This window comes from Myxocyprinus asiaticus, chromosome 15, assembly GCF_019703515.2.
Source record: "Myxocyprinus asiaticus isolate MX2 ecotype Aquarium Trade chromosome 15, UBuf_Myxa_2, whole genome shotgun sequence".
NCBI lineage: Eukaryota > Metazoa > Chordata > Actinopteri > Cypriniformes > Catostomidae > Myxocyprinus > Myxocyprinus asiaticus.
Genome location: NC_059358.1, coordinates 23669329 through 23681811, shown reverse-complemented (window position 1 = coordinate 23681811; position 12483 = coordinate 23669329). Strand labels below are relative to the sequence as shown.

The window sequence follows — 12483 nt, the reverse complement described above, 5'->3', positions numbered from 1 at the left end:
CAAGGAGACCTACAAACCTGACACCAGTTCTGTCTGGAGGAATGGGCCAAAATTCCAGCAACTTATTGTGAGAAGCTTGTGGAAGGCTACCCAAAACATTTGACCCAAGTTAAACAATTTAAAGGAAATGCTAGCAAATACTAACAAAGTGTATGTAAACTTCTGACCCACTGGGAATGTGATGAAAGAAATAAAAACTGAAATAAATAATTCTCTTTACTATTATTCTGACATTTCACATTCTTAAAATAAAGTAGTGATCCTAACTGACCTAAGACGGGGAATGTTTTCTACAATTAAATGTCAGGAATTGTGAAAAACTGAGTTTAAATGTATTTGGCTAAGGTGTATGTAAACTTCAGACTTAAGGTGTATGTAAACTTCAGACTTAAACTGTATAAAATAAATTCTCTCCCAGCTTATTTATACAAGGTACCTTTTAACTAGGTACATTAGGAAAATAGAAATTTTACTAATTATATTTTATTGCTTTTTTATCAATTTGGTTGCATTTTGGCTTTTTAAAAATGAACAAATTCAATCAATAAATAAGATTATATTTCATATATAATTTTTGTTACATATTTATTGTTAAATTGCATGATTTGTACTATTTACAAGTATTTACACTGATTGGTTGAACACGTGCTAAAACCGGTCTCTTTTACAAAAAAAAAAAAAAAAAGCATTTCTGTAAACAGCGCCTTTAAATGAGCGCATGTTAACCAGAGAGGACTCGAATGGCTTTACCTCATCTGTGCGATGCATGATTAGAATTAAATGTTTTTTTTTTTTTTTTTTGTAGTTGTTTTTGATCACCAACTGACTGCAAAGAACAGAAAGGTATTAAAAGAGACGGTATTCAATGACAAATGGGTTGCGTAGATCTCGTCTTGGACACACATTACGTGGAACAACTTTTACTCTCAACATGCTGTGAAAGGATCTTGCTGCTGAACACTTCATGACTAAACTACACAATTACTGGTGAGTGAAATGTAAACATTTACCAGCCAGTTGCCAAATATATTCACTTTAGTCACATAGCACAAAATTTGGTTGCGTATGCGATAGGATGATGTAATCGGATATCGACGATGTCTTACAAAGATCCCGATGCTGATTGCGAACAGAGGATGATTAACAATATTGGGAAACGGCAAAACCATGGATCTGGGAAGTCGCCAAATATATTAAACAGTGGCCAGGGTGTGAAACTAGCACCCGCCACCCGCAAAGTGCGACGAGGCTGAATCCAGTTTGCAAGCTCCTCGTCCAAATGCTGATATTTCATGCGTGGGTAATTTTGCTCATCTACCCGCAACAGGTGGGTGACCTGTAAGACGTCTCGGCCTGTAAGACATCTCGGAGTGACACATGACAAGAAATGCTGTTATTCACAAAGACGCGCTTGAAGAAACACTTTATTATATTTTAAAATCGGACAAAAGAAAAGCCGTCAATGCTTTTGTCTGATTTGCTGTTTGTTCAGAGGCGTGCAGCGCGAGCCTGTCTCGTGGAACAAGCATATGTAAAGAGTTTTCACTCTTTTTTTCAATGTTTCATTCGACTGAAAACTGTTTGCAAGAATAATGTCATCTATGAGAATGCTGCAGATTATCTCTGATCATCTTAGGAGGTGCTGTGAGTTTACCATGCCATGGTTGCCATGCATTGTAAATGCAACTCTGCAGGTTTTCAACGTACCCTGAAAGGTTTTAAAAGTGACCCAGAGATGTTTTTTTTCTTACTCAACAGGTAAGATATTCTATTGATATGGTTTATGTATAGTTGTGTAATCACACACACACACACACACACACACACACGTCTGTGTGTGTGTAGTGAAATACAATAATTATACTGTAATCGGTGCAGAACTTTTCACTTACTAGCACACGTGTGTATTTTTCTTTATAAGAGCAATAATTTATATAAATAAATCCTTTAGTCCTAGGCTTGCCAAGGACATATGAGTCTTGAAACGATGTTGACCACTGGTTGGTAACAGTGACAACCTATAAATTAGTTACTACCTTGGTCTATTTGGCTAGAATATCCTGCTGTTATAAAACTTTACAATGTTTGACCTTATCAGACTAGCAATCGATATGTCTAATGTTAATTAACGTTGCCTAACTTTTGTAACGTAATTTATTTCAAAACACCAGTGTTTCAAATAAGTCAAAACAACAGCATAAGATATGGCACTTACCTGCCATAAAACAGTACGTTTTCGGATATCCGTCTTTTCCTTTCTTATCTTCGTTATTTATTTGTCCATTCGCTCTGATAAGATGTCCTGTATCCATGTGTATACCGGTGCCTCGAACCACTTTTATCTGCGCAGAGGAGCAGAGTTGAAGCACAACTTGCATCATTACCAAAACAATGTTCTTCTGCAAGATGCATGCAGTTTTATTTTTTAACCACTAGAGGGCCAAATGTTACATAGTGTAGCTTTAAAGAAACAAAGACGAAAGTGATTAAATCATAAAATAATACAAGACATGTTCACCTTGAACCTAAAATTGAGTTATATTTTATTTTCTTTAGGCAGCATTAACTGTATAACCAAAACACAATACAAACACAAATTCGAGAAGAGCACATTTGGCAGCATTATGTATAAGGGAATTTATTAGGCTTTTATTATTATTATTATTATTATTATTATTATCTTTACATTTATGATTGTCTTTAGTTCTTAATCTTTAGGCTATTTGTAATTTTCCACCTGGTGTTGTTGACGGATGCTTGCGTGATGGCAAATGGAGCCGTTGGACACGGTAATTGTTTAAATAAGGTGGTTAAATAAGATTTTTTGATCACTGCGTTATTTTATTGCTTTTTCATTTAGTTTAAAGTGCGATTTGAATTTAGAAATGTCTTTTATGTTTTTCATGTTTCAATAAATTAATAAAAATTTTAAAGCAAAATCAATAAAGTAAAATAATTCACTGACCCTCGGCAGGGGGGTTGACCATGAAATTGGATATCGCAATGTTTTTTAAAGTGATTATCGATAAAATAATTTTTACATATCGCCTAGCCCTAATATGCGAGTGATTTCATTTCATTGTAGTGGAGGGTTACGCATTGCGTGAAAGATTGATCTTGGGATTTAAGAATCAATATCGAGATCGTTCAAATGAAGATCGTGATGCATCGGAAAAACGATATTTTTACCCACCCCTAAATTAAATCCAACTGAATTTTATTTAAACAATGCTACAGCTCAAATGCTACTCAAGTTTTAACAGAAGAATTAATGTAAGCATTACATTAAACATTTCTGCCTTTAAAACCTCCCAAAATTGGCCCCATTCACTTCCATTGTATGTGCCTCACTATAATATTGATATTTGCTTTTTTTGCTTTTCTCCCCAATTTGGCATGCCCAATTCCCACTGCTTACTAGGTCCTCGTGGTGGCGCTGTTACTCACCTCAATCCAGGTGGCGGATGACAAGTCTCAGTTGCCTCCTCACAACATGTGGCTCATGCTATTCTATTGAGAGCGAGAACCCCTAATCGCGACCACGAGGAGGTTACCCCATGTGACTCTACCCTCCCTAGCAACCGGGCCAATTTGGTTACTTAGGAGACCTGGCTGGAGTCACTCAGCACACCCTGGATTCGAACTTGCGACTCTAGGGGTGGCAGTCAGCGTCAATACTCGCTGAGCTACTCAGGCCCCTCCCCCTGATTTTTGCTTTGGTGGGTAGTGGTGACTGTAAATGAGAATGCCCCCGAAGTTGTTGACCACAAGATACCACCCTGGGCAACTGCCCATGTCACCCATGCCTAAATCTGCCACTGCCTTGAGTTAAAAGCTTCACATTTATAAGGGTGTTTTCTAATGTATTAATAATGCACCAACAGCTGCTTAAGATGTGGAAAAGTTAAATGAGCCAAAACTTTAATTGTCTTGTTCTGACAGGTTGAGATGGTCAATCCAGTGCGAAACAAGAAATGCCAGCATTACTATGACCAAGAGGCTGTACTTGAAATGATACAGAGAAGGCACAGAAATAAGAAGAAATTTCGGTATGTTGACATTGCTCAGTTTTGTCTGTAAATTGTCATATACAGTATAAGTATTTTGTTGAGTATAATTCATTTTCATATCATGCTACCTGCAATTACCAACAAATGTATAGGTCTACTCTTTTGTTTTTGTATTTAATACACTTCTGCAAAGTTACTTTGAAAATCATAGGATGCTAGGCACTCTTTAAATACAGCAAAATTCTGCAAAGAAACATATACCTTATTATATAGTAGTGGTGGAAAAATCCTCCATCCCTCACTGACACCGTTTCAGATTGTTTTACCTGTAGGTATGTCTTTAAATATTTGATTTAATAAAAAAAATAAAAAACACAATCTGCCTCTTACAGCCATCCTTATCTCTTCACCATAAAATACTGAGCTCTACTGCTGCCTTCCTAAATTGCCTGTGTATCAGCTGTATTACATTACAACAGGTTCAAAGGTAGTGTATTATAATAATACATAAAAGAACACATAATAGATATTTTTCACAGACTGTGATGACGTGTTTCTGCCTTATTTAGCAGCATAAATTGAGCAAACTTTTTTATATGATAGTTTTTTTTAAATATTGATGAGTTTAAGTACATTTATAACATTATGCCTTGTGTTATATTACCCTGGAATTAGTTTTAAAAAGTAAATTTGGCATCTTCTCCCATCTGTCTTAATCCACCGCTCTATTTTTTTCCTCTTCTGGAAAGTTACCAAATGTAATAGTGGATTTTTTTAATTTGCTCTTGGAGCAAATGGGTAAGTAAAAATAATATTTGCTGTGATCTCCCATTCACCGCTGTCGAAGTTTACCCTGCAATCGTTTCTAATACTAGTTAATTGTCAACCCTTAACTACTGTGTATTTATCTTGCATTCTTTAACCTTTTCTTCCTCTTAGTATTAATTCACTTCCTCTCTAGCAACTTTAATGATAATAATGAAAACCTTATCTTTTTCAAACTCAATCCACTCGGTAACTTGTTTGTTTGTCGCCTTGGACTTAGTGACACCAATTGGTGTGGATGCAGCATCATTCAAAACCAATACATTTCAGTTACAGATGCCATTGTAGAAATTCACTATTCACAGTTAGCCATGATTAATCCATGAATGAAAGTGTCCAAATTCGGGGCAGTTACTGAGATAAAGCAAGTAATATTTGACTGGTCGTGTGATCCTAACTTGGCAGCCCCCATGAGGGGACCCTCTCCATATAGAACAAAACAGCTTGTATAAGGTTACTGACATGACTAGAGTTTTCATCTCATGTGAGCACTAATTATTTTATACATAGATTTCAAAATTACAGTTAATTTCTATAGGGGTTCAACTTTTTTAATGAGGAAAAATTACTGAGTGCACCATTAAAATCAAATATTTATTCAACATAATTCCACTGTAAAATTATCCATTATAATTAGGCCAAAAGCCTGTTTATAGTACATCACCATGTCAACAAGACATGAAATCAGTACGAGACTTGAACAAGTCCAATGGGCAATAAAGCCAAACTAAATTGTACAGGTTTATTACAGTATCTGCACCAACCCCCCAACCCCCCCCCCCCCCAACATTTAACTCACGTACAACAAAGTAAAATCATACAAACTTTGGAAATTCTTCCACGTGGAAAATTCAGTGACATTTGATTTTATGTTGAGACATAAAATTTGTTGAGACACTCTGATTGATTCTTCCGGTCATTATAAAACCAGCATCCAAATTTGGTCCTAAGACCTTAACAGACAAATACAGGACAAGGACCTCTTTGTTAAAACTCTCAGACAGTTCTGCATGACTAGTTAAAATGAGACAAAGGGACACAGGCATCAACTCCAACTAACAACCAATTGCTGAAAACCAGTGCTTTCCATGCATTGTATTTTCATATGTTTGACATGAATAGCTTTTTTTGGGGTGCATTATTGAAGACTCAGTTGTCATTTGTATATGATAAACATCTAGTAAAAAATGAGCACACTGGTACAGCCCCAAAACATTTATAAACATAGAACTGGCACAAAAAAAAACAAAGAAAAAAACATAACGTTTCACTTATTCTTAGAAAAACGTCCTCTGTAAATTGTCTCAAAGGAGAAAAGAAAAAAGATCAAAGCCATCGCCACATTTTCTAAACACATTTGAATGCATCATGTCATGAATATGAATATGCACTTTCCAAAATACCTTTAATGTTACACAAAGCTGACATATTTCTTTCACATGACGTGCATTTAAAAACAAACCTTATCTGTCTGTTTAGTTATCTGGCTGATCTGTCAGGTAGCCAGATAACTATGAACATTTAGATTGATGAGAACTTTGTTGGACTTTGCTTATGCAGTCCAGAATGCTTGTCCTGGTCAATCCTATTGAAGGTTAAATGCAGTAATATTGGGAGTCTGAGTCCATATCAGTGTTGGTCCATGTCCCCATGTCTCTTTGCACCAGTCCAAGCATGTTGGAGGGTTGTATCTGTTTAGATTCGTACCGCTGCTGCTCTATCCGATGGTGACACCAAAGCCACACTGAAACTTGTTCTTGCGGTGGTTAAGGAAGGCGCCTAAAGCTAACGATAGAGGAAGGGGTAGCAGCTTCTTTTCCAGCGTTGCTCCCACCACCCAGTTGCTATCTAGAGAACCTGAGGAAGAGAATTAGGAAGCTGAGCTGTGCAACAAAACTGGTACAATGATCAAGCAAGTACAGTATTTAAAATAACAAGTACATTGAATTAATCTCAAATAGTGATCACTAATGCTGCTGTGTTAAAGGTATAGTTCAACCAAAAATGAAAATTCTCATGACTTTTTCACCCTCACTCCATCCCAGACTTTCTTTCTTCTGCAGAACACAAATTATATTTCAGCTCTGTAGGTCCTCACAATGGAAGTGATTGGGTGCCAAAATTTTAAAGCTCCAAAATCCACATAAAGGGAGCATAAAAGTAATCCATATGACTCCAGTGGTTAAATCCATGTCTTCAGACACAATATGATATGTGTGGGTAAGAAACAGATCAATATTTAAGTCATTTCTATCATAAATTCAACTCTGCCCAGTAGGGGGCGACATGCATTAAGACTGTGAATCACCAAAAACAGAAGAAGAAGAAAATGAAAATGAAGTGGAGATTGACTGACCAGGGAAGAGAATCCTAGTAAAAAAAAAAACAAGGACAAATATTGATCTGTTTCTCACCCACACTTATCATATTGCTTCTGAAAATATGGATTTAACCACCAAAGTCGTCTGAAGTTCTTTTATGTTGCCCTTATGTGGATTTTGGAGCTTCAAAATATTGGCACCCATTCATTTGCATTGTATGGACCTACAGAGCTGAGATAAACTTGTGTTCAGCAGATTAAAAATTCATACACATCTGGGATGGCATGAGAGTGAGTAAATGATGAGAGAATTTTCATTTTTTGGGTGAACTATTCCTTTAAACGCTAACAATCCAAGAAAAGCCTTAGAAGTGGTAGAATACCTTTAAACAGCAAGTTTGCTTTAGGTAGATCCAACTGATAACCAAACGACACACTTGTGTCCTGCATCCGTGTGCTGGCCTCAAACTCGACCCCGACCTGCAGCTGTAGGAGACATTCAGATTCAGAAGAGTGAGTTCAAAGATGATAGGGATTGATCTAATTGAGTTTGTCAATAGTATTGTCTCAGTCATTCCACAACCAAAGTATTGTAAAATGTTCTAAAGTCTGATAGGTATTAAGTACCTGGTCATTGGCTTTGTGGTAGTAAGACGCATGTGCACCAGCTCCTCCAACAGTCAATGTTGCAATGTAATTACTACCTGAGGTTGAAAAGGTATCAAATCATTACACCAGATCTCCATGTAATCAAATTATGACTCTTACCACAGACTTAGAACAAGTTATGCTAAAACTGTGTGATTTGACAATATGGTCTGTAAATACTTACCCGTGTATCTACCCACTAATGATGTGACCGTGCCCTCCTCTCCTGGTCTCCTGTGATAGACCAGCTCACCCCCCAGTACCAAAGCAGGAGACAAGGACTGGAGGAAGTGTGCCACAAGGATACCTAAGAGACAACACATGATTACAGTCACAAAGTTTTATGCCAAAAAGGAAGTAATAGTAATAAAAAGACACCATAAAAGTACTACATACAGGCCAAAATGGTAATTGGAAGGTACATTACCAGATCCAACAAGAACATCTGGGTTGCCAATGGTAACAGCAGCAGTAAAGTCATCTCCACGGTACTCTGCATCACACTGCCAGTTTACAAACTTGTGTTGCTGCGTCTGTAACACACCATTCAATTTATACAATAACTGGGTGTCCTATTTATTTATTTTTTTGGACTTGAATTTGAATTAAAGGAATTAACTTCTTATGGCTCAAAAGGCATACAATTCTTTCACCAAATGTCTGGAATAATTCCACTTGTAATTTCAGTCAAACCAATTAGCTCACATTATAAAGTGATTAGTTTAACTGTGCATTAGGTCTATACCACATAAAAAAAAGTTGTCATGTGTATGATCAAATACATTTTTCCTATTTTTATATTCCCTTTCATTTATGATTCAAATGGTTCATACCTGCATGGCCACTTTAGAGCGTACACGGCTGGTAAGCTGATGGATGACCTGTGCATTGAGACTGCCTGTATTGTCCATGTCACCAACCATGACTGGGAAAGACTAATGGAGAGACAAAAATCCATCAACAGGCATTAAACATCTCATTTGCTTTGTACTTCACACCTTCGAAGAACAATACAGAAACATACAGCTTGGTGATTGTTTTTAGCTAAGCGACCTTTTTGCCATGTTTTACTTCTGAAACAATACTGGTATAAGAAACTGACCAACCAAAACATTTATCTAATTTAAGTTGGCCTGCCATTTAAAAAGTGACTGAAGAGCCTCACCTCTGCAGGACCTGTTTGCTTGCTGCCCACATATGTGGCTCCAAATCTGTAACCCGAGTCCCCCAGTGTGCTTAAAGTAACTGTGTGACTAACCTAAGGAAACAAATGAAGAGATCACATATATTTGTGTCCTTTTATCTTTAACCTCTAAAGAAAAGGTGAAAATTTTGCTTTGATTCAATTTCATTAAGTATTAAAGTATGTGCTTGCAAATCCCACCCATTTGAGGTAGACGTTAGGCACTTTTATACCATTGGACCGAACGGTTCACGGTTACGGTTTCTTTTTCCACTGTGGTGCGGCAAACTTGGGATTAGAAAACACTGAGCACCTGCATGGTTCTCTGTCCGGAGTATGGTTAGCTAACCGTGCTGAGAATTATGGGCCAGGAACGATTTGTAACCGTACCGTGGCAAATCGTGCTCAAGTAAGAAATGCTACTGGAACCGCTCCAAACTGCATGCAAAATCATTCGACCCGATGGTGGAACAACGGCTAATAATGCTGCAAAGACTAACCTGGAAGTGATTACTCAAGCCCTTGTTGACAACCAAGCGTACCCCCTCCATCTGTATAGGGAATAACTCTGAAATGCAGATGAAAAGACTATAAGCATACAACCTGCCTTCTCAGCGTTTGATCAGAATACAGATAATGGCACAGTAGAAAAATATACACAAGGGAGTATGTCTGAAAATATAACCTTTTCAAAAATGAGTCTTATACTAACCTTTGCATTTTCGATGACACTCCTCAAATGTGCCAGGGTTAGGGAGAGAGGCCTCTGTGTCTTCCCCAGACTGTGTGCCTGAGGAGGGTGGGACTGGAGACACTGGGGGCATGGTGAAACCTGGAGGTACCATCACTAGACCTGGCCCCCCTGCGGCACTGCCACCCCCTGAGGCTGGGGGTGGGTTTGGGGAGCTGGCAGCCAACACACTGCCCATGCTGAAGGAAAAAAACTAAAGTAAAATAAAATTGAGAAAAAAAATATTTGATTAACAAGTCAAATAGATTCAACGGTCACTTGCCTTATTGGGCATGTGTTGAATTTCTCACTACATCTCCTGTTCAATGATCATGCACGTGTTTTTATGGCAAACTTAAACATTCAGTTTTGTGTAATATAGTGAACATTATTGTATTGATTTTAAATGTCACCAAAATAACATTACCTAGCTTGCAAATGAGGCCTTGCTTGCCTTGCAGACGAGGATGTGAAAATTGCAGAATGATTGTATAGTTTTCTTGGAGACACATTATGGGTCCATAAGTTTTAGCTACTGTCACAAACTAAATCCTCATAATTATTTATGGTAAAATGTGGCTTTATTGAAAAGAAAACCCAAAGTTCTAAGATACAGTAAATATAGATATTTTTCTGATGCATGAAACATTAAAATGTCATTTATTATCCTCTTTTTTGTGATGGGGCCGGTGTAAATGTTGGCAGGGCAAGTACAAATTTTAACTAATGGTCCAGCAGTAAAATCCTTATCGTTGAGCCCTGCAAACTATTTGAAACTTCTGAGGTAGTTATTCACAATAATCAAGTAATAAGGGCATAGGCCAAAAGGTCACAATCCTACATTTGGAAGAATACTGAAAGTAAAAGATGACAACTCTGCACCTTTCAATCTCCACACAGTTATGTAAAGGTCCATTTACAAATCAGGTTCCCTGGCTTTTAACCAATCCAGGCAGCATCAGATCTTCTATGCAAAAATAACATCAGATTGCAGCATGAAAGAAGATACCACACTATCCTGCCAATAATGGTTGCGCTGGCACCGAAAATAACCTGGCGAATTATTGAGTAAACTCTGCTTCGCTTTGTAAAGTAAAATACAACATTACTGCTCCCAACAACATGCCACCTGTCAAAACCATATTAAAACCATTATCGAGCCAGCATCAAACAGCTGATAAGTATTCCAGCAGCGACTCTCTAGGTCATGGAAACAGCACTGTCTGTACATAGCAACAACTTAGAGAAAGGGGTAGTTCACTAGCATGTGGAGCTTCATTCACGCCTCACTAGCCAAGTAGCAGGTAAGCTAAGGTTGATGCTAGCTAACTAGCAAACATGGTGGTGACTGTGCCATGAGAGAGGGGTACATATCTGAGTCAGATGCAAAAAAATAAAATAAAAATTAAGCTATATTCTGTACATTCCAGGCAACTATATCTACCAATATATGAAGTACTAATTTTTAGAAATTGCATTAATGCATTTAATGCAGCTATTTTCAAGTCTCGTGATATACTCACTTTTAGCAATGCAGTCCAGTTAACGGCAGAGAGGCACCGGTAGGATGTAAGGGACAGTCTACGTAGTTGACGTCTTGGCCCGCCCATTCCGGCTATATTATTACAGGATTGGATAAAACCAACAACATCGGAGTGCTGATTGGCTACTAAGGATGGCGTCCTTCTGATGTCATCGGCGCAGGAAATACGAGGGTCTATGACGTAGAGTTCTCACGTCCCAAAGTTAAGCTTCAAGGGTATGACTGGTGTCATTCATTCGGGGTTTGAAACGAAAAGCGTTTTTATACAAATAGAAAAAAGAAATGTACAAATTTATTATGTGTAAAAGATCAAATAAAGTTTTGCACAATTACAGGCATTTATGCAAAAAAAAAAAAAAACAGACAAACTAATGAGGCAATTCCTTCAAAAATACACAGTGGGTATTATTTATTAAAAAATATTTGTTGATAAATGTAATGGCTATTTCAAATCAAAGTTTTCACCTGTTCAGTTCATAAGAATCTGACTAAATAAATCCTAGATCAGGATTTGACCCTGAGATGTTTCAAAATGGCTTAAACAGAAAATGAAACCTGTATCTATATATTTATCTTTTTTAAATTCTACCATCTACGACTTCATTTTGGGGCAAAAGTACATAATTCAAACCATGTGGCAAGTAAGCTGGTTTTAGAGGGATTTGGGGCACTTTTTGTCTGACTAGACTGGGTGACCATCTTAAACCAATTAATAGTAATTAAATTTTCATCAGACAATAAAATTCGCTATTTAAGTTTTCATGTTTTTACATGGCTTCAGGCATGACTTAACATTGACCTTTCTTTGAAGCGGCTTTCTTTCAGCCACTTCAGCCTCCAAAAGAGGGACATATAGCCATTTTGCGGCCCTCTTCAGCCATTCGCAGCCAGTTCGGCATAACGCTGCGGCCCGTTTCAGCTTATCGCAGCCTGTTCGGCCCCGTTTCGCGGCCGTTCTTTTTGTTTAATTAGTCTACTAAAGGAATCAAATCTTCTCAAATACTCTCAAGTGCCCATTCACTTATGTGCCATCTGCAGAGAAAGCCATTCACACATCTGTCTAATGTAAGATATGCCCATGATTATTCTTGTCTTTATTCTGAACATTATCACTTTTACACACTTGCAATTGTATCAGTATCATTATAAATCACAATAACAGTTTTATTCACTTCTCTGAAAATTACTTATTTTCCAGTTGCTCATTTTGGCAACATAGCTTCA

General features: G+C 37.4%; 1 protein-coding gene across 2 annotated transcripts; it reads right to left on the bottom strand.

Moving 5' to 3' along the window:
* Positions 1–5412: 5412 nt before the first annotated feature.
* LOC127452878 (mitochondrial import receptor subunit TOM40 homolog) lies at positions 5413–11336 on the bottom strand. 2 transcript variants are annotated; one of them, XM_051718710.1, is made up of 11 exons: positions 11240–11277; positions 10599–10683; positions 9699–9930; positions 9487–9554; positions 8969–9061; positions 8637–8738; positions 8231–8336; positions 7988–8110; positions 7783–7859; positions 7539–7641; positions 5413–6692 (listed from the first exon to the last, which is right to left on the bottom strand). In XM_051718710.1, the coding sequence occupies exons 3-11, from the start codon at positions 9913–9915 to the stop codon at positions 6553–6555; spliced, it is 1029 nt and encodes a 342-aa protein (XP_051574670.1). In that variant the 5' UTR covers positions 9916–9930; positions 10599–10683; positions 11240–11277; the 3' UTR covers positions 5413–6552. The 2 variants fall into 2 exon arrangements, with proteins under 2 accessions (XP_051574670.1, XP_051574669.1); XM_051718709.1 differs by lacking the exon at positions 10599–10683 and having other exon boundaries at positions 11240–11336.
* Between the last annotated feature and the right edge of the window lie 1147 nt (positions 11337–12483).

Excerpts from the sequence above, each read along its gene's own strand:
- LOC127452878 (XM_051718709.1), bottom strand. The coding sequence starts at position 11,326 with ATGGGCGGGCCAAGACGTCAACTACGTAGACTGTCCCTTACATCCTAC. Across the intron at positions 9,555-9,698 it reads GTGTCATCGAAAATGCAAAG|AGTTATTCCCTATACAGATG; the intron begins GTTAGTATAAGA and ends TCTGCATTTCAG. Across the intron at positions 6,693-7,538 it reads AGCAAACTTGCTGTTTAAAG|GTTCTCTAGATAGCAACTGG; the intron begins GTATTCTACCAC and ends TCTCTTCCTCAG.